The sequence below is a fragment of the Montipora capricornis genome, chromosome 10 (assembly GCF_036669925.1).
Source record: "Montipora capricornis isolate CH-2021 chromosome 10, ASM3666992v2, whole genome shotgun sequence".
NCBI lineage: Eukaryota > Metazoa > Cnidaria > Anthozoa > Scleractinia > Acroporidae > Montipora > Montipora capricornis.
Window position 1 is genome coordinate 1,916,443 of NC_090892.1, and position 22,500 is coordinate 1,938,942.

General features: G+C 39.9%; 1 protein-coding gene across 1 annotated transcript in view; it reads right to left on the bottom strand.

Moving 5' to 3' along the window:
• LOC138020152 (uncharacterized) overlaps positions 1-22,500 on the bottom strand; it is a 202,410-nt gene that overhangs the window by 126,869 nt on the left and 53,041 nt on the right. Inside the window, 22 exon segments of the mRNA XM_068867178.1 lie at positions 263-466; positions 2,031-2,237; positions 2,387-2,645; positions 3,081-3,421; positions 3,564-3,816; positions 4,030-4,370; positions 4,850-5,102; positions 7,218-7,558; positions 8,533-8,791; positions 8,949-9,292; positions 9,517-9,778; positions 9,859-10,193; positions 10,717-10,905; positions 11,611-11,832; positions 17,908-18,120; positions 18,654-18,878; positions 19,278-19,487; positions 20,106-20,318; positions 20,511-20,723; positions 21,578-21,823; positions 21,992-22,198; positions 22,376-22,500. The exon segment at positions 22,376-22,500 is cut by the window's right edge and continues 88 nt beyond it. Of these exon segments, the coding sequence (XP_068723279.1) occupies positions 263-466; positions 2,031-2,237; positions 2,387-2,645; positions 3,081-3,421; positions 3,564-3,816; positions 4,030-4,370; positions 4,850-5,102; positions 7,218-7,558; positions 8,533-8,791; positions 8,949-9,292; positions 9,517-9,778; positions 9,859-10,193; positions 10,717-10,905; positions 11,611-11,832; positions 17,908-18,120; positions 18,654-18,878; positions 19,278-19,487; positions 20,106-20,318; positions 20,511-20,723; positions 21,578-21,823; positions 21,992-22,198; positions 22,376-22,500 (5,462 nt within the window).

Consider the following 22,500-nt stretch of genomic DNA (forward strand, 5'->3'; position numbering starts at 1 on the left):
ATGACCGCCAAAAAGGTTTGCGCCTACAATTCATGGAGAACTTTTCGTAACAGCAAGGGCCTAAACTGCTTTAGAAACCCTTTAAACGACCTGTTTATCGCCTTTCCACTTTCCTCCTGATAAAGAAAGTTTACGAACAAAAAACTGCTATCGGCGTTAAGGAAAGCAACAACTGAAATATTCCAGGACAGAAAGGTCTGGACACGCTAAAGTTTGCTTGAAGGCCAGCTTATCCCTCTGAAGACAATATATATTAACCAACCTCCTGTAGCACACGAAGGCCATCCTTTGGAGAGTCCATATACCGATCCAGAGCTGTTACTGCACCAGCAGTATCCGCTAGGGCAACATTGGACCTCGTCATAAGATCCATCTGGCATGCACCTAGGCATTTCTCCACCTCGTGTATACAATTGACTGCTAACTGCTTTCCTGTATCGCTTCTGGCACTCGGTTGGTTCATCACCTGATTAAAACTTCTGGTAAGAATGTGCATGCTTAATGACAAAAAGCATTTTAAGACCTGACAGGAGAGATGCTGCCATCTAATTCTTGACAAGGTTTGGACGGGCAAGTCCCTCCCTTAGGTTCTTTAAAGAACTGTTAACATCTTTATTTGAATGGGCACTTCCTATCTCGTGATCCTGACTAAGGCAAACGTTGCATCGCTATTTGATACGCTCTGTCATCTCGGTTTTGTAGTTTCCCACGAAAGAGATATTATAGGAGTGTTTAATGAGCTTGAGCACATCATGCAAAATCGAATATTTAGGAATCAGGGAGGAGGCCAAGATACAAAAATCACGACTATGACTTTTTTTTTTTTTTAAACCCTTTGGCTACTGGAGATTTGGCCGAAAAAACACGTTTTGAAGCTAGTTGAGGGGTTTTTTGGTCACTGTCGTGCTGTTTAAGAGCTAAATTTCCCTACAAACCCGTTTCCAGGTTGAACACTCCACGACCTTTTCAGCTAGGCGCAAAATAAGTGCTTGCAAAGTTCGGGCATGCGCAGAAAGCAAAATTTCGACAGTTTTTGGGTTTAAAAGTAGCACAACACTTTCGACTTGCACTTTTCGCTTTCCTTGCCTCGTTTCTTTTTTCAACTTGCTGGGCATTTGGTAGCCTTTATTTTGGTGGGAAGAGTTTCTGAGAAACCTTTCATCATCTTAGAATTAGGTGCTCAGAAAGGTAGGTGGGTAATGGAGCAAGCTTTTCATGGAGATTTTCAGGTCAGTGTTTCATGGTTTTTTTGGCCGTTTCTCCAGTTTCCTTGACTGAATTGTGCTCATTCTGGTATAGTTTGAAAGATCTCTTCTCCCTGCACACGTTAGTGGACAAAGCTGTTCCTGACCGTTAAAAGTGATGACGTCACCAGGGATAGATGGGACCGTGGATAAAGCTGGACGTATTTTGCCAGACAATAATCAACGGGTTAAGGTATGTCCAGTTGCACCTCTAAAGTTCCAATAAAATCTCCTAAAAATCGTTGAGTCCTATACTGTTAGAAGTACTGAGTGACCGGTTCTGAAAATCACTTTGATAGCCTTTTTGTTGATATAATTTAAAACCAATGAACAAAAAGCATAATCCCAAAGATGTTTAAAGATCTCGTGAAGCTCTAAAAATCTTTAAGAAATGCGAATTTTTGTACCGGGGCCAGCAGTGAGGAAATATTAGAGAATCACCATTTCTACACTTCGTCATTTCGCCATGTCATGTTTTAGACACGCCCCCATGCATTGTTAACACAACAGGCTTGGGAGAAATTAAAATTGCTTTCCCATAATAAGGGTAGTGAGTCAGGATTCTTGGTCTTGGCTGACATTAAATTCCGACTAGATAATTAATTCATCGATTAAAACTCTATCATTTAAAATTTTCCACGTTCCTATAGCGCTGGCACAAATTAGTTCCTTAAAATGTTAGCGCTTGGTTACTTGGGGTCCATACTGTTTGAGCCACCATGTCATTAGCGCAATCAGGCGTTCTACCTTTAACTAAAGTGAAAGTCAAATAGTCATCATACATACCAAGCATAAGGCAGTTTGGAGGACTCAATGAAGATTTTCGACTACCCGAAATTTCTCTCCCATATTTATCTACACAGAAACAGACTGTGGAGCGACATTGAAGAGCTTCATAGCTACCATCTGGTCTGCAGCGTGGTACATATCGACCAACCACATAATTTTTCAACGCTGTCTGATATTCCAGTCTACATTCAGTGTCAGAGGAAACTGCAAGCAGAAAACGGTTTGAGACAACGAAATGACGTTTAAAATGGAAGATCGTCTATCAATATCCGTACTTCATTCTAAAGATAACAAATCAGAGATAAGAAGTTGAGGTAAATCACGGGTCGAACAAATCAAAGTAACAAGATTACCTGTTGGGCGCAGTCTGTACAACCAGGTGTCATACAATGGATTGAGAACCTGTGGTGTTCGTTGCGAAAGGTCATCAATGGTATAGGAGAAGGATTTTGCCACTTCGGATGTTATGTCCTGAAGCTCTTCTATTGGGGCATAGGGCAATAAGCCAACAGCGTAAATATCAATATCACGATCCCTCAGTACTTGTGACGCCTTGGACACAGATGGAACTTGGTCCTTATCTTGTGGACCATCAATTAATACAATGACCAGCTGAAACAAGGCAAATAGCCACTTAAATAAGTAAACTCGATTATTTAATCCACTCGAAGGAATGAAGGCCACATTAAGGCAATCTGACAACCGGTCGTATGCAGCTCTTCTAAAAATTACACCCAAGTCACAAAGAAATGAGTCACTGTGCTGTGAAATAACCATTACACGAACAATATTCCACAATAAAGAAACAGTAATCTGAGCTTGGCTTTGAAGCAGAATATAGCTGATGACAACATTTCTGGTTTGAGATGTTACAATTCTCGTTTCATATAAGATGACAAACAAACCATCACTTTGAAGGAGCAAATTCAAGTAGGACGTTCAAAGAAGGTGGACTCTCTTTCCATTACCATCCTTCAGTAACGTGTATTGTGCCTAAAATAAATGTGCTTCAGTTACTTTGTGTTGAAAGAAATAACATTGACTTACTTGTGGGACATCTCTTCTTGCTCCGGACGCAGGTGTAAACAATACACTGTTGGCAATATCTAGTGCTTTATCAACACGGGTGGCTCCCTGTATGTATCTCATTTCATCAATACGCCGCTTGACGTTGCTCTCCGTGTACTGAGGTCCTAGCAGAGTGTTAAAGCGAAAAATGATTCGCGGAACAGAGTTGAATGCAACTGCGCTGTAATGGACTCCATCGGGTGACGCTCCTAATGTATCTACCACTGTCTTTGCAAACGTTTGGAATGCAGTCCACGTCTGTGGAGTTGTTCGAGACGATGAACCCAAAAGGAATGCAACATCTGCTGCGGGATACAAGCCTATGGGAAGAAATTACACAATCAACCTACTGCCTCAAAAAAGAAAGGCATTTTAGCTAGAATGTATGGTTGTATCAACATTGTGCATCTATAGGGAACAACAGCAAAACGTGGAGACTGCACGCTTAAGCTTTTAACTAACCTTTGCCACGAATATACTTTTGCCAACTGTCCCAAACAGCTGGTCCAAAGTTGGACAAGCGACTTAGTGGTACCCTGTAAACATTCTGTGGCTGAGATGCGACATCATTTAGTTCTTGGTCATCAACATCTGGTCCTACACCAACCACATACACATTTATGCCACTGTCTTTCAAAGGTTGCGCAGCTGTGTCCAGAGGTGTGTACCTTCCAGGGTAGTTGGACTGTGCACTAACAGTGATCACGAACAAGAGCTGTAAAAAGGCAGTTTTTCAATTGTTTATCATTAGACATGATGAAGAGTTAAAGCGTTGACGAGTTTCTAACAGTGTTGTGTTGCTTCAATGTTGAGATATAAAAAATAGACATTCAACTAGGGAATTAAAAGAAAGAAATATGATAGAATGCAAATCATTCATAGGTAATAAACGTAGATAAAAGTCCCTATTACCGTAAAAAAAACGTACCTTTGGCACCCATTTCCTCATCCCATTTTGTTCTGTGAACAGTGTTTCGAATGCTGCCTTAAGACCAAGATCAAGCCTAGATGCTCCTTGCTGCAGGGTGGCCTTATGTACAAGCCTTTTTACTTCATAGTTATTGAGGACTTCGTCAGGTAATGTATTGAGGTTAAACACAACTTTGCTGCTATCTCCAAATGATATCATTCCAACGTTTGCAGCACTTGGTGATATGTGAAAGCGGTCTACTGTCCTCTTAACAATATTAAGGAAGTCAGTCCATAACTCGGGTGTCACACTTTCTGAAGCCTCCACGACAAAGCCTATGTCTACACCCACCCAGCGATCTTAAAAGATAGGAAAATAGACCAAATTTGTAAAATAAAGTTTTGAATCAAGCATTTCACACGGACACAAGTTCAGCATTTTCGTGCTAATGGGGTAGCAAGAGGTTACAAAGAATGTTCCATGGTATGTAAACCCGAAGGGTGGTAAAAACTCGCTCGTGATCACAGAAATGCTTCCACTCTTTTGATGAATATTCAGTACAGTTTCGTTTGAAATAATAATGGGAAAATAAACAACAGATAGTGGCGAACTAAGATGCCTCCAAAGGTAACTCGCAGAACATATTATTAGTCATAGATGGGCATGCACCATTCGACAGAAAATGATCCTGACAAAACCACTTGAATCTTCATTTTTTTCCCCAAGCCCTAAACGTTTCTGAGACACTATAACATTAAAAGTGGCAAACGGTTTCTTTCCTTCATGGGCCAACTTAGCAAAATGTCACTGATAGAAAGACATCGACTAATTAACTGACCTCTTAAAGATTTTTTCCAGTCATCGATTACGTTGGGCTGGCGCTGATACAGATCGTCAACGGAGCTTGTGGGCGCAAAGATATTCTGTGGTCTTGAGACGATTTCCTTTAGGTTCTTTTCGGGGACTTTTCCTCCGACAGCAAGAGCATAGATCTCAATACCCTTTTCCTTGAGAGGTTTAGACGCTTCGTTAAGTGACGTTGATGGTTGTTGATCAGGGGCTTGTCCAGAGTCAGTAATTACAAATAGCAGCTGTAGAAGGTAACAAAAAAACTTGATCAGATTTGAACAGGATTTTGCCACAAAGCAAATTGAAGTGGTAACAATATTTATATTAGTTAACAGCCAAAATCTGCTCGGCGGTGCCTCGCCAACAAGCTCCGGGTGAAGTGCGTTTATCCCCATAATACAACAAAGTCATAGGCTGTTATCACAAGAATTGCTTTGCCAGTTACGAACAAAGAACGGTTCTCTCTTTTCCTTTTGCTTTCGAGTGCATTAAAAAATAAGCAATAATATGTCGAAGACCGAACATACGGCTAAAATTTGGTTTCCTTTGAGTTTCAAAATGAAACTTTTGCAACATCTTTTCTCGTTTGGCCATAGGTACCCCAAGCTCATGGAGTATCATTGTTGAGTTACATAAATTTTATAGGGGTTTGTATCGGGAATTTAGCGATCGTTTTTAGGGCATTAAAGTAGAAATAAAAATACACCAGAATTTCTCACCTTGCCTCCTTGTCTTATTTATGGTATGTTCTTAGCATTTCTGAACGTTTCAGCGCGATTCTAGGCAGTTTAGTTCTACCGTTTCTCTCTCATATATATAATTCCCCAGGGTTGGTTACTTGCTGGCGGCGGTCTCGCATATCCATCGAAGGAAATCAGCCGTAAATTCAATCCGAACGCTCAGGTCGCTTCCAGATTTAGCCCAGTGCACGTTAATATCCTCCTCTAACTAATGCCTTTCTCTATCGGACAAAAACAGCCGCGGTGCGGGAATTTCGGGTTGGCTAATCTAACTGCTCCCTTCCATCGAGGACTTTCGGCGATGCTTATTTCCCTTTCGTAAACGGTCGTTGCCATTTCTCAGAACGGTCGTTGCCATATGAAACGGTCGATGCCATTTTTTAGCTCTGAATTACACTCATTAGGTCTAAGAACTCAAAAGGTTGCGATTACTGGGAGTTGTGTGTCGCTGGTCATATGAGTTAGGGTTCGGGTTAGGGTTCTGTTTAGGGTGAGGGCTAAGAACCCGAGTTCGAGTCTTGAAATTTTCGGACTTTTTCCCCCAGTTTTTCTTTTTTTTTTCTTTTGTTAATATTTTTTCTTAGTTTGTTTCTTTTAATTTTCTTTCCTTTCAAATGGCAATGACCGTTCTGAGAAATGGCAACGACCGTTTACGAAAGGGAAATTTGCGTCGGCGATGCTTTGCCACGAGGTTCCGTGCACGGCCGTTGGAAAACACCTTACCGACCGGGCCCAAGGTTCAAATTTGTTACACACCGGGAGGGCAACCATGTCAGTGACAGATACACTATAAAACAAACTGAATGTTTATGTTTTGTTTGCGAAACATCTTTATAATGCATCAGCATTTCCCTGAGCTTCGTCCGTATCTGCGTGACAGCTCAGTACATCCCTGAGAAGGGCCGCACGTTGTACCTGTCATTGAGTCTAAAGCCTCGTCGCCCACCCTGTGTGTGACTAACTTGAACCTTGGGCCCGGTCGGTAAGGTGTTCTTCAACGGTTTCGTGCAAGGAACTTCCGAACCAAGCATGTTGCTAAGGGCAAATCAGCCCACTTCGGCGATTTTAAATTCCTTTTCATGAAAGTTTGTCTGATATCAGGATTGAAATATGTAGCAGCACTATCATCCTTGGTCACAGTTGAATGTCGGGTCGATTTGAGCTTTTTGGAAGAATCTACAGCAGCTTGTGTTTCCGACTGCTTCATCGGAGTTTCCAACCTTGAAGATAAATATAGAGAGAGAAAACAGCGAACCTACAACCCACTGGAATAGCGCTGAAATGGCCAAAGTACTCCACAAAAACACTGATAAGGTATCGAGAATACAAGGTAAGGCATTTCTGTTCGGTTCATATTCTTTATTTCGACTCCGCAAACACGTTTGCAAATTCCCATACAAACGCTTATAATTTTAACTGACCGTGATGTTCAAATTGCATTGTTAGCTTGGGGTACCTGTCTTTTGGCCAGCCCAAGCTTCACTTGGAATTGATTTCGTCACCCATCTTGATAATTACTACTCAACGTATATCTGTACAACCTTTTCCATTTTTTTAACTGAGTGAACAATGCGAAGGGACGAGTGGATATTGTGCAAAATTTAGGATTATTCAAACCTTTACAGAATTCTTTCTCGCTCCACCTTCAGGTGTGAAGAGATATGTGTTGGCAAGTTTCAAGGCACGATCAATCCTGGTGGGTCCGTTACTATAGGTAACTCCATCTATCAATCTTCCGACCTCATAATTATTAAGCTGGGGGCCAGATAAGGCATTAAATGCAAATCCAACTTTAGGTTTAGCATCAAATGATATCACGCCAATACGGGCCCCTATCTCGGACACTGGAAATTGGTCGGCGATGGACTTCACGAAGTCAAGGGTGGGTTTCCACTGTTCTTTCGTGGTTGTTGGCGAGGATCCAATCAAGAAGGCGATGTCAACGGGGTAAATGCGCTCTAAAAATGCAAACAAAGTTAAAATTGTAAGAGCGAAGATAAGATAAATTACTTAATGTCAGTAGACAGTACAAACAACCAACAAGGTGCATTACTGGTGCCGTCTCCATGCAATTCACGGTGTCTATATTGGAATATCAATAATTATTAAATTATCAACCTCGGATAATGCATTTCGCGTGCTATGATTGGCTCACTCAATCTCGGTTATCAGCTCATATATCTTGGTTTGACCTTATATGGTAAATGATTGCGTTAAGCGTTGCTAAACTAAAAATGTTTTCGCCGGAATGCGAAATTACTCTTTGAATAAAGCCAAAAAGGAGGAAAAAAACCTTTTTTTGTGGAAAGTTTGGATCAATTCCGACGTTTAGATGTACGCGAAAAGGCAAGACATGTTTTTATGATGAGCCTGCGTCTGTCTGACAACAAGGTATTACACAACATCGCATCAGTTCTCATAAAAGTTTTTTTTGATTTCGCTCTTATTTGCTCGCTTTTTCCGCTCGTATTTCGTACTTCCAAATTTTTGGAGTTGAAGGAATTTAATAAAACAATTATTCCATTCGCGCTTGTTGGATATGAGACTGGTTATAGCCAACTCGGCGCTAAGCGCCTCGTTGGCTATTTACCATCTCATATCCAAAGCGCGCTTATGGAATAATTGTTAAATATTACATATATTAGGAGAGAACGAAAGAAACTTTTAGTTTCTCAACTCTCCTGTATTAAAAACACGCTAAGACGGCAACTTAATAAGAAACTATATATGTTACATCATCATGTAATGTATTTAAAGTAAAGCTACCCCATCGAAAAAATGTAAAGAATGGGAGATAAGGGTATATTTCCTGTACAGAACATTTCGAGATTCATCATTGACGTAAGACTGAAAAAAGCACTATAGCAACGCTGTTTGTGCTGCGGTAATATCGGGTGAAAAATAAGTTGTGCTATCGTATTCTGTTCCTTACCTCTGGCTATTCTTTTAACTTTACTAGATACTTTTGAGGTTATAACAGGCGAAGGCTGACTAGGTGTGACAACAAATACATTCTCATCACCAACACCAGAGGCTATGTCACGGAGATCATCCACGTTGATTTCATCTTCAGGTTTCGTAGAAATAGCGATTATTTCCACGTCTTTATCTTTCACCCTCTGAGCAGCACTGGCTAAAGGTGTGTAGGTCTGGTTCTTTGTCTGTTCTCCGTCTGTCACCAGCAACAGAAACTAGAAAATTTGTTAAGAACATCTCTGTGTTAATGACGAAATATCCTAGCTTTTACAATGACACGAGAGGTGATAAAAAAAGATACACTGGTCTCTCTGGGGTGGTCTGATTGACGCTTACCGAGTTAGACTAACAAATCCTTTGGAGAGTATTTACCTTTGAAGCTTCCTCTCGAACCCCATTTTCCTCAGTAAACATTTCATCTGCCGCCTGTTCAAGCCCAAGATCTAGCCTTGTAGTTTCCGCTTTTTCGAATGGAATCTCTGAAATACGCGTTTTCACCTCTTTCAAATTGTTGTCTGAGCCACTAAGAGTATTGAAGCTCAGAGCCTTCTTGATGACCGTCCCGACTGTTGAAACTGCAAAGTGCGAACCTCTCTGAGACACTGGAAAAGCTTCCACAATGGAGATGACATTACCGAGCATCGAAGACCATTTGGGTGGTGTAGTTTCTGGTGAGGATGCAATTAAAATGCCAATATCGGCTGCGAGTGCAAGATCTGTTGGAGTGAGAATAAAAAATTACAACATTCACACAAAGCCCAACTATTTTCTGTTTAAAATGAGGATCGTCTTGGTATAGAATATTGGTCTTTTTCCCTGCTAGTTAAAGAGGACTGTGTGGCCAAGACGGCTAGTAACTAAGTGTGATGAGATCATGTTAGGTTGTAGGCTTATGTAATGGCACAATGATTACTATAAGTACCACTTATGTGTTACCCACCAGATTCAGGGATAGGATCTTGGACAAAACCGTTAAGAATATCAGCGATTCTCTCTCCTGTACTGGCTAATTGATCTGATGCAATGATGTAAACGTTCGAAGGCTTGGATGTGGTGTCTTCCAGATCTTTTTGATCAACAAGAGGCTTGATTCCCACTGAAAAAATCTTGACGTACTTGTCCTTAAGACCTTGGGAGGCTTCTCTGAGGGGTGTCATACTAGGATCTTTAGTGGTTACATCCAAAGACAACAAAATAAGGAACTGTAAAAACAGAACAAGACAGACGCATCAATAATTAGGGTAAGACGACAAGGCTCTTGGAAATCAAAGATATTCCTTACCCTCGGAACGCCTGGTCTCGCACCACCCTCTAAGGTAAACAGTTTTTCGTCCGCAAGCTGCAGAGCCGTATCAATTCTCGGTTTACCAGACATTGGTGTTGCTTCTTCTACCAAACTCTTCACGGCATCCCGTGTCATCAACGGTCCTTTCAATTCATTGAATGGGAAAACTATTGATGCATTGAAACCGTAGGTAATAAGGCTAATGTGAACACCTCTTGGCGAAATATCCAGGCCATCGATGATGGTATTTACAAAATTGGATAGCTGCTTAACAACCTCAGGGGAGGTGGCATAGTCTATAACCAAAGCAACATCTGCACCGCTTGACGTTTCTTTGAAACAAAAAAAACACACACAGGCAAAAATAAACTATTACAGACGGCCATGACAGATAATATTTTATAAGGATACCTTTAAAACCTTACTGATAAGATCTAATTTATAACTATCCATACTAAGCTTATTTTAAAATATCAAGTGTACAATGCGTATATCAGGTTTCTTTTTCTGGCCAGGCAACTAATTAAAAATTGAATTTACTATACTATGATCTTAGCAAGGTCATCCTCACCGTATTTAAAAACTATGACGAGCAGCTGGTTATATTCATACACCAGAGGATACGATCTGCTCATAGCACATGTTTTCCTGCAAATCTAAGGTTAGTATTAAGCAGGCAAAAGTGGTTTTAGCAGAGTACAATGCACCAAAGGCACGTCAAAAGGACGAAAGAGTATGTGACACTATGCCAAAAATTAAATAGCTGGTAACTATTTCTTTACCCCATTTTCAGTGAGGTAATTGTGATAAGAGAAAGAACAAAACATCACCACTATCACCAACTGCATATCTTACCACATGTAGGCCATCCTTCTGTTTTCGTTCCAGGCAGTTCAGTACCAGCAGAATCAACACACCAGCAGTACTTCCATCCTGCTCCGCACTGCACCTCTTCGAAACGTCCATCAGGTTTGCACTGTGGAACAAACCTCCCAATGTTGTAGTTTTCCATGGCCTGGCGATACTTTTCAACACAGCTACTCTCTGTTGGATCGAGGAATAAAAGTTTTCAAAACGTTTGTGTTAACTAAATACATCTCCAAAACGCATGCGAGAATTTCCTTCGATGTTTAGTGCACGCCTTAAATTTGCCATTTTCCTGGGTCTCAATGACAAAAAAATAATAATTCACACTGTCTGAACATCCCATGAACTTATAGTGCGGCGCGCCTTACCGTGGCCACCTAACAAATTTTTTGAAACTTATACGCCAATCAGGGTGTGCGAATGTGATTGACAGTCACCCCTCGTTGCAAAGTTCGCACGGTTGTAAGTTGAACACAGTTGGATGGATTGTTTGAGTTGACGTACTTACACATAGTTGTCAAATGTGAAACTTTGTTGGGTGGCCACGGTAAGGCGCGTCGCACTGTAAAGTTATGTTGCCTCGTAAATGTGTCGTTTGAAATAGATATCCTGGCAAGTTCTCAGATAAGGACGTTTGAGATTTGCTTGACAAAAAAGATCGCATATACACGTGTTGCACAGCTTAATTTCACTAATGGAACCTCTTCAAAAGATCTTAATTCGCAACAACGACATCAGACAAACTGCGGGCGTATCTACCTAGGTGAGGTGTCGAAAGCACCATATATTTATCCAGGCTGTCAAATTTACGAAGCAATGAATAATTTTAACGCCGTGTGAACAAAGGTTATGAGTTTGGAATTCACACGAAAGTCATCTTACCAGTTTCTTCTGGTATTGGAACAAGGCAGTTTGGTACATTTGGTCGACTTGTCTTTGTGCCGTATATTTCATTACCATCCTTGTCAACACAGTAACACACAGAGCCTTGACACTGAATCTCCTCGAAGCTGCCATCTTCTTTACACCGTGGAATAAAACTACCCGGAGCACTGTTTTGAAGAGCTCTCCGTCTCTGATCTTCACACTTTGTTACTCTGCCGCCTAAAACATACAAAGGGAATATAAAAGGGAACATAAATTAAGTGTAGTAAATAAACATTCAGTATTGCATTGTCAGAAGAATACACAATCCTTACAGTTGTTACAAAAAGTATTAGTTTCCCGAGAAATAAGTTTAATTTGCATTGTATTGTATACCGAAGTGCTGTAAACCAATACGCTATTACAGTGCGACGGGCCTTACCGTGGCCACCTAACAAAGTTTTTTAAAACTTATACGCCAATCAGGGTGAGCGAATTTGATTGACAGTCACCCCTCCTTGCAAAGTTTGCACGGTTGTAAGTTGAACACCGTTGAATGAGTTGTTTGAGTTAACAAACTTACACGTAGTTGTCAATTGTGAAAGTTTGTTGGGTGGCCACGGTAAGGCGCGTCGCACTGTAATTATTGACCTGAAAAATTGAATATTTTAATCGACCCCGATAACCCGAAACCCCGCTAACTCGAACAGTTCTTCTTTTCCCTTCAGAGTTCGAGTTACCAGGGTTCTACTGTAGTTCTAACGCTCCAACTATTGTGAGACTAGAGTTATGCTTAATCATACAGTCGATAGATGAAGAGAATATATACGAACTGCGCAAAGAAGAAAGTTGAGTTCTTTTTTACGTAATCGCAGTTATGAACCTTACCTAATTAAGCAGAAAGAAAAGAAAGGTACCTGCCTCACTGATCTCGTTGAAGTGTCCTTATAAAACCCGAAAAGGATGCAGATGTGAACTAATTTCAGTGTTTGAACTAAGGAAAGAAGCGAGTTCCTGACTTTTTAAAGTTTTCCTTGCATTACTGCTTAAGTGACGTTCTTAGATGCCATGGTCTAAATGAGATCTAAACAAAGGTAATGATATTTATGAAAAACTGGATCATTGGATGCAATTCGAGAGTTTTGGTTGGCTAAGCCATCATGGATTATGAACCATTATACCATGATCTACAAACACGGCAAGCATATGCGTGATTTTTTGGGCCTTTTTATTTTTATTGTAGTCTAGTTTTCTATATTTTGGGGACGTTTTTAATAAAACAATTATTCCACTCGCGCTTGTTGGATATGAGATGATTATAGCCAACCTCGTTGGCTGGCTATCTATCATCTCATATCCAACGCGCGCTCATGGAATAATTGTTAAATAGCCTAAAAGCGGAGCTCCCTGGTTATTCCTAAACAAAGGAAAAACCGATTAAACCACGCATCCACTTTCAATGAAGCATCCGTAATAAAAATAACAAACAGTTTAGTGCCCAAGGAAAGAATTTGTACGAGTTATTACTGGTATTCTGTTTTGTCGTTGTCGCTCTCTTTCTCTGTTCTACTCATAGGTCCTCCAGGCATCATGCAACCTTATCAGTGCTTGTAAAGATATGCCAAAAATTGCAATACAGAGTAAAAAGCAGCTCTAAACAAACTAAAAATAAACACTCAGCTTTAAGTTTATATCCCTCTGATGCTTGACTTGAATAACTGCGTAGGCACTAGTGTGGGCCAAGGCTATCATATGTTAAACTGGATTCAAACCAGCGAAAAATGCAGAAATAAAGCATTTTCCAAACCGTTTTCCACCTGAACACGAAAAGCGTTGACTGTGTAAGAACTCTGGTTGACGTAGTATGGCCCTGTAGCCGCGTCGAGCCACAGAAAGCGCGCGAAATATGAAGGCTCGTTTTAATCTGGGTTGAGCCTACAATCCAATCGAAAACCAGTACCTGGTCAGCGGTCAACTTTTAAAAAAAGCTGACCTCGGTGAGCTTTAAGGTTGAGCCCGCGATATAGTCATGTGATACTGGTCAGCGGATACCTTGTTTTGACAAGTTTCAATTGATCATAAAATGGATGTCCAATATCAAAAAAAGTGATGCAAGCGACCCCTCTAATATATTATCGTCCAATTTCTGTGCTTCCACGATTCCTTGTATGACTTTCGTCAAGTGAACAACTTGATTTATTCTAAACAGTCAGGTTTTCGTAAGCACTATGGTACTGAGGCTGCTCTGATTAAAATAGTTGATGAGCTCTTATTAAATTTGGACAACAACAGAGTGAGTGGAGTACTACTCGTTGACTACTGTAAAGCTTCCGACATGGTTGAAATAAAATAAAATGGTTGAAATTGGAGGCCTATGGTGTTAAGGAAAGAGCATATGATTGGTGTCAGTCATATCTCTCGGGTAAACGTCAGTTGGTCTGCATTGATGGCAAGAATTCGTCCTTGGCCTGTACTAAGCATGGAGTATCACAAGGATCTATTTTGGGTCCTCTTTTCTTTATTTTATTTATTAATGATTTGCTACTTTATATTACAGCCCATGTAGATCTGAATGCTGATGATACGACCATCACCTGCTCTGCTGACTATAAGTCTAAGCACAAACTTCAACGTGACCTTAATAATTCTGTAGCTGAAATCCTAAACTGAACTGTGTCAAATGAACTTCCCATCAATGTAGACAAGACAAATGTAAGTGAAGTTTAGTGATCATGAACTAGTGAGCAATGTTTCTAGTGCTACTCTGTTGCGTTTGGATATTGATAGTCACTCATCTTTTAGTCAACACGTTGATAAAATTTGTAAGAAGCTTTCTCAACGTATAGCGCTTCTCAGAAAAATCAGAGTTTATCTGTCTCTTAGGAAAAGACTGTTATATCATAATTCCATAGTAGACCATTTTACAGTTGTAGCTAAGTTATCTGGCCTGAGAATGGGAACGAGGTTGCCGGTAACCCTGTTTTGATAAAAAATTTCTTGCTTTTGTAATGTATAATATGGACTAATTTGAATTGCAACAACACAATTTACATGATAAAAGCAGTGGAAGCTGTATCAATACAAGGTCACCGGCAGCCTCGCAGCCATTCATAGGCTAGGTCGCTGAGAAAACAACTGTAAAATGGCCTATTCATCCTATAATAACCTTCGCTAGTGTTATCTGGTCATATTGTGATAAAGAGTCCTTGAGCAGAGTATTGAAGATGCAAAAAAGGGCGGCTAAGGTTATTTTGTCTGCCTATAGAGATTCGCCTTCTGTACAATTATTTAATAAGTTAAAATGGATTCCTTTTTATGAATAAAATAAGAGAAGCAGTTGTTCTCTAGTTACTGGGTTACCGCAAACCCAGTCGGAATCTGTCTTTAATTACGTCGTTTTTTTTATTTTTCGTTTTCTTTTTTTTTTCCTTTTTTTCCGTGTCGGTAAAAGTCTTGCCTGTCACTCCCCTGCTAAGTGGTGTCTTTGTGCATAGAGCCTTCTACGCGTATTTTCTTAGGATCGAGAGGGTAGTGGGCAATGCGTAGATTTCTCTGGTGGACACAGTAGAACGATTAACTTAACCGGCAATGGCGTCGAAAGTCATGTAACGCGAATGGCGATTTAGTGGATCTTTGAACAAAATATACCCTTATGAAGTTCAATAATGCAAGCGAATTGGATACTGAACAAGAAAGGCGGTCGAATGTTAGAAGCGACGAGTAAAGGACTTCGACAACAATCTGTCGCCCGTCGAGCCGTAATCAAAGTGAGCTGCCTTCCTAAAATTTTGCCAAGTGTGGTGTTTTGTACAACACTCAAACCAAATGAACAGTTCTCTGGTAACTCAGTATGGGTTCAACAAAGACCGAGAAGGAATCCATATAGTGGATCTGTTATCTCAGTTGTCTCGCTATTTGTCAGATTTGTATTTACCTGTTCTCAACTCTGCACAGTCTTTCGGTATAACAATATTAATTGGAAATTTCACTGATAAGTCATTGACGTGATTGGCGTTTTAGTGGATCTTTAAACAAAATATACCCTCATGGAGCTCAAGAATGGATCGTCAATTGGATGAGCAAGACAGCGCTGAAAAATAAATATCTGGATTTTAAGAGACGAGTAATGGTCTTCGACAACAATTTCATTTTTCGCCTTTGGATATCAAGTGAGCTTTGTTTCTAATATTTTACTAACTTGGTATTATATAAAACACGGAAATCAAATAGCAATTTTTTTATGGATTTAACCATAGTTACTAACTATGATTTAACAAATTAACATTGAAGGAATCGAACGCCTACAAGAATGCATCACAGTGTTTACTCAAGTCGCATCTTAGTTGTCTGACAATTTACATTTACCGGTATTTTGTACTCAACTCTGCAAAGGTGTAAAATATTTGGAAATGTGACAGTGAAGAATTATTTGAATGAAAGTTGTTGTCGCTTTTGTGCTTCATTATTTACGGTCAGCGTTCCGAGTCGAAAAGGGTTTTGATGTGAACTGTCAAAAATGTATTTGATTGCATCTCTTGTTTGCACGCACGCAAATGAAATAGGAAGGTATTTTTGCCTCTAATAGTAAATATGTTGTTTGTTTCGATTAATTTTTCGCTGGAAAAGGATTTTGCCGAGATATTTCCAGCCTTTGTGAACTTTAATATCATGTTGTGTAATTTTCGAGCTTAACAAATTTGCATACGTGCAAATGAAATGTGATACGGGAGCATTTTTGTGGTATAGTGTAACGAAAATAAACAGGTCTGTTGGAAGCTTGCTTGAGTTTCAACAAAATGACCCCCAAAACCGGCAAAAAAACCTGACACTGATGAATAATAAAGTAGCTGCTATCCCCTGGCGATAAATAACCTCGTCTTGGAGAGTAAAGTTTTGACTGTCAACCTGAAGAATTGGGCGATTGTGATCTTTGTGTTGAATTCGCACATTTCTTGTCAAACTTTTTAACACTTACAAAAACAAAAACCCGGTATCTGTGTCAAATGATGTTTCGCGAGTAAACACACCGCGGTAACTTCATCACGGCGCCCTCTGAATCCGATGTAACTTTCGATTTTGCGCTTTTACTTGTGCAGCCGAAAGTAGAATAGCAAAAATCTCCCAGAATGTTTGTCGGTGATCGTAACTTTTTATATTCGGGGTTAAAAATTAATGTTGTTTTCGTGTCATAAATGTTGTTGCTGATGGCAAAATATTTAATTCTCGATCGACCGTCCAGAAAACTTCTGCTCTTCCCAAAAACTTTGTACCACTATTTATTTACTTTTGCATCAATATTTGGGAGCTAACAAAACCAGTTCCTTGCTTGGTCCGCATTTGTTAGCGTTAAAATAGAATTTTCGGTCCAATGCTTCTGTTTTGAGGGGTATATTGTTTTTGATCTCCCATCCAGAAACTAACCCCGCCGAACAGGGCTAAACTTCAGCGAACTATTGTAGCTGTCACATGCTCAGAGGGCACGCTTAAACTTGTGGTGAAAACAAGTTGTGAGGGAACTTGAAAATTATCAACACGTCAGCCCAGAAGCCAATGTTTCTCGCTTCTCTTTTATTTGTTATTCTTCAGAGACTGGAATGCCGTAGTTCAATGCCACACAATTCAGTGCCTTCTGATTTTCTGTAACATATACCACAGGCAACCCAGTGTATGCTTCACAGAAGCATCTCGTTTTAAAACTTATTCAGGGTACCTTACCCAATTATTTAATCAAACATTAGGTTAGGGTTAGGGTTAGGGTTAGTTTGCCCTAAGTATATACGTGAGACAGAAGGGGGAAAGTCTTTCTTGGTTAGACCTCGTAAACTTTGGAATAAGTTATCTTTAGAATTATGAAGTACGGATTCTCTTCCTGTATTTAAGAAGAGTTTATTTAATGTAATTTTTAAAGAACAGCTCAGTCCAAATCACTTGAGTATTTAGCTTGATATTAATTTAATTTAATATTTATTAGAATATATAGATTTGACAGCATAGTTTTTTAGATCTTTGAATTCTGTATTTTTTCTTGTTTTTGAGGGCCACAAGTTTATTAGCTTTTAGCTATTTAGTGTTACCCTCCATAACAAAAAGTGTTTATGTATGTATGCATGTATGTATGTATGTAAAGATGTATGCTGTAAACCAGCGTGATACTGGTCACATTGGCGTACACGAAGGGTTGAACGGACGGACGTTGACGTCATGGCTATAAAACAAAAATTTCTCGCATCGATGGGTTACCATATTTTCTTGACTATGGTGCGCGCGCGCGGAGCTCCACGATAACTTTGAAGAGCATTCATAGAAAAACCTCACCTGTCAAAACACACTGCCTCTCTCCCCGACCTCTAGTTTCTGGTATCTCTTGTCCTTGGTTATCTACACACCAACAGATGTCACTGAAAGCATCACATTGCGAGGGTTTATATTTCCCATCAAAATCACATTCAGGAGAAAAGCGGCCTAGTAGTGTAGAACCAGTATACCCTTCGGCACTTAGACGTTCCAATAAGCATTCAGTTAGTCCAGCTGTAAACAAAAGTACACAAGTAACGTTTGCGAGAAAAAAATATAGAAAAAGGGCTAGAAAACTGGTGTGCTTAAAAAAAACTAAATACAATTGTTTAACAGTTTTAAAAGTTGAAATTTATCTACATAAATATTTCGGCATAAATTGACGTCGGGTCTTGTCACCTCCGGTGATCTTTAGTGAGGCTATCAAATATGAGGAAATAAACGCTACTAGTTTTCTTTTTTCCCAACAAATGCTGTCATTTGGGGAAAAAGCTTGCGATAAATAGCTGGCTAATTTTCTTAATCGTAACGTCATTAATACTGCTTATATCTGTTGTTGTCGTTGTTGTTGTTGTTGTTGTTGTTGTTGTTGTTGAAATGCGTTTGCACGGTTTTGAAAGCAGTCTTGTCTTTATCATGAAATCCAGTATGCAGGAGAACCTTGTCTAGCAATGAAACGTCCTCTCAGCACGATGTTTGATCACGGAACGTGACTTTCCCACGTTGTTTCTAAGCTCGGCCTACGTGAGTTTACTCTCATCTCTTACCAGTCGGTGAGCAGCTTGGTTTTCCTCGAGTTCGTGTTCCAGGGATTTCGATATTGTTATAATATACACACCAGCACTCTCCAGTCGCTACAGAACACTGTATGTCATCAAAGCTGCCATCAGGCTTACACTGAGGCACTTCTCTATTTACATCAACTTCTTCATCATAGAAATTCAAAATTTCATCTCTCTGCTTTTCGCAATCCGTAGGAATTTCCCTTAAAACTAAAAAAAGAAACAAAAGCTTCGCTTACTCTAACAAAAAGTTCACTACACTACATGACACTACACCGATGGAGTTGACAAACCTGGACAATGAATAATACTTGGGGGTTCTGACCTTTGAGAAAGCATAAAGGTAACAAATCTGGTCTTCTGTAAGTTTACTTGAACAGGAATCCAGATAATATTTCATACTTGATGATTAAATTACTGCAATGTTATTGGTACTGTCCCTTCTTTCTCTAATTTTTCCTTAACTTCGACGAATTTCTTTATTCCCCTATTTGCGTGGTATTACATAAAAGCTCATTTTTACATTCATTCAAGTCGATACCGAACGACAAAATTACAATCAATAAAGGTCTGCAACTCATTCATCCTTTGAAGATTAGCGAACCGTACCTTCTTCCGAGCAGTCAGGAGCACCGTTGTAAACAGTGGTATTCCAGTAAGCATTTCCATTTTTATCTGAGCACCAACAATTCAAGCCCCAAGCATAACTGCATTGTACTGGTTTGTATTTCCCATCTTGATCACATTCAGGGAATGCAATGTCCACTATTCCGGATACTATCAACCTTTCTCTGTCATAAACACATTCTTTAAGGCCATCTGCAAGGAATCATATTAATAGTGAATACTATTACTACAGATCTCGGTACTAGCTCTGAGATCCATTTACCTAATCAAGCGTATAACTATAGCAATAGAACAACAAAGATGTATCTTAACCTGATGCAAAAAATTGAGATTGGGAAAAACCCGGCGTTCTCTTTGCTTAAAGGGTTTGTAAAGTGTTCTCTTTTTTTGAGAACGAGGCATGAATTTTAAAAAAATCTGGCTTACGAAGTGGAGGATGACCTAGTGGAAGGTGACATAATTGCACATGGTGTTGCACATGGTGTTGCTCTAGATACACCGGAGCTAATTACAAATTATCTTGGGGGATATGGCTTATCTTTCCCATCACAGTGTAAATTTCATGGTCAAGATGAATGAGATAAATCTCGTTCACAGAAGTTTAGAAATTATAAATCTTCCAATCTATAACTTGAGAAGCATATCACTTTTGAAGGGCTGCTGTTGATTTCGTTGACTGACAACCCTTTCGACTCAAGTATCACAGATGATTTGACTGGCCCTGAAAACTGTACTCTCGCTGACAGTGTTATTCCTCCCAACAATCCTGATAAGCTGCAACATTTGCAATGTAAATCATGACGAACAAACCTTTCTCAGGGCAGCTTACTCGTCCCTTACTCCTGGTTCCTGGTATTTCTCGCCCAAGTGTATCCACACACCAGCAGTAACCAGTAGGAGAGTAGCATTGCACTCTATTGTATTGGCCATCAACGTCGCACTCTGGCGCAAATCGTCCCGGTGGTGCATTGCCCAATGGTCCCAAAGCAGTTTTTTGTTCTTTTTGACATTTGGTCAAGCCAGCTATGGAATAAGTCAGAAAACCATGCCTTCGTTTTGACAGTGAATGGCATCAAAGACTACTTTCCATGAAAACTTCAACAAATCATGTCTGTATTTAAACTTAATTTACATAACCAATTCTCCTTTCACAGTGAAAGTCTCATGCACTGTCAGGAACCATGTAATAACCTTCAGCCACACTCATTTACTCACCCATTAGCCCGCAGCTTGGTGCTCCCCGGGTTCGTGTTCCCTGCGTCTCAATACCATTCTTATCAACGCACCAGCAAATACCTGTGGACATGTCACACTGGACAACATCGTATTCTCCGTCTGGTCGACATGTGGGGACAAACTCTCGAGGAGATGATATTCCTTTCCACCCAAGAGACACTTGGCGCTCTTTCTGGCAAATGGTAAGGCCAGCTGAGAATATATCGACAAAAAAATCATGATAAATAGGTGATCAATAGCCTACGTATAGGAATTGTTACCTAAACAAAGCAAACAGTCGAGAAACTAGGACGCAAACACTTGTGGTGTGGCCAGTGGAAACACTGAGCCCTAGACAGGCTAAGCATTCGAATGTAAGCAGACATACCTATAGAAACGAGTTCCCTTATGAAAAATGATCACGTAGGTTGTTAAACGTCACTTAACTATTTTTGTGATTATTTACGTATATTACTTAACAGCTGTTTGTTAAGAAATATTTCTTATGGCAGAGCAGTGCCACAACAACAACGCGTAGGGCACTTTGCATGCAAAATATTCTGAACTTTCTGTATTTTCAGTACCTTTGCTCTGATATCACGATTTAGGTAATTTTCAACCTCGGTTAATGCATTCCTCGTGCTCTGATTGGTTCACCCAATCTCGGTTATCAGCTCATATACCTTAGTTTGACCTTATATGGCAATTGATTGTGCTAAGCGTTGCTAAACTAAAATTGTTTTTGCCGGATAGCGAAATTTCTCTGTGAATAAAGCAAAAAAAAACTTTTTTTGGATCAATTCCGACGTTTAGAATTCGCGAAAAGGTAAGAAGTGTTTTTGTGATGAGCCTGCGTCTATCTGACCACCAGATATTACACAACATTGGATCTTCATCAAGTTTTTTCGATTTCGCTCGGATTTTCTCGCTTTGCTACGCGCCTCGTTGGCTATTTACCATCTCATACCCAACGAGCGCTCGTTAAACAATTAAATATCTGATATGTTCTGCAGTCGCCAATATACATTTTCGGTTGCACATAATTTTCAAGCAAGATTGAGAGTTACCTGTTGGTCCACATTCAGGCTTCCCTGATATTCTTGTCCTGGGAATTTCTCGCCCATACTTATCTGAACACCAGCAGAATGGTGTACCTCTATGGCACTGCACAGGACTGTATCCGCCATTTGAGTCACACGTCACTTTGGGAGACAATTGTCTCATTGGTTGGACGATTTGAAGCGATAATTTCACGGAGATCACTGGTTGTAGCAGACTCCTTGCCCGTTCTTTCTGGCATGTAGTTTTAACCCCTGGCAAAACGAAGCAAAAGACAACGTTTGGTCAACTTGTAAGATGGATGCTCTCTTTAAATGTTCCTTTTTTTAAATCGTTAATTAACATACATCATCAAACATCTATAAAACATAAATTAGAAACCCTCGATAACCATTTTAAAGAACAACTACATTCTTAAATACCTGGTGTTGATCTACTCGGGCAAGATGATTGTGGAGTTCCATAAGTCTTAGTTCCGTACAGCTCATTTCCATACTGGTCAACACACCAGCAAATGCCTCTCTCGCACTGCACTGGCTTGTACTGACCATTAGAAGAACACTCTGGCTGGAAATGGCCTGGTCTACCAGATGCATAAAGTCGTTCAAGCTGGCAAGCGGTTAAGTTTGCTGAATAAAAAAAAAGAACATCATACTAGACAAACACAATTTCGCACCAGAGTTAACGCAATATAACAAGAACATCCTAACCCCGACATAAAGTTACTCTAAATATTATGGCGAACATTTATTTTTTCAAATATGTTTCCTAATATGTAAACTCACAACTTCTAAAAAAAGTCTAACCTGAATCAGTGCAGCTTATCTTGTTCGTGGAGCGGGTTCTGGGGATTGGTTCGCCATTCTCATCAACACACCAGCAGTATTCTCCGGACGGTGCACATTGAACAGGCTTGAATTCACCAAAGTAT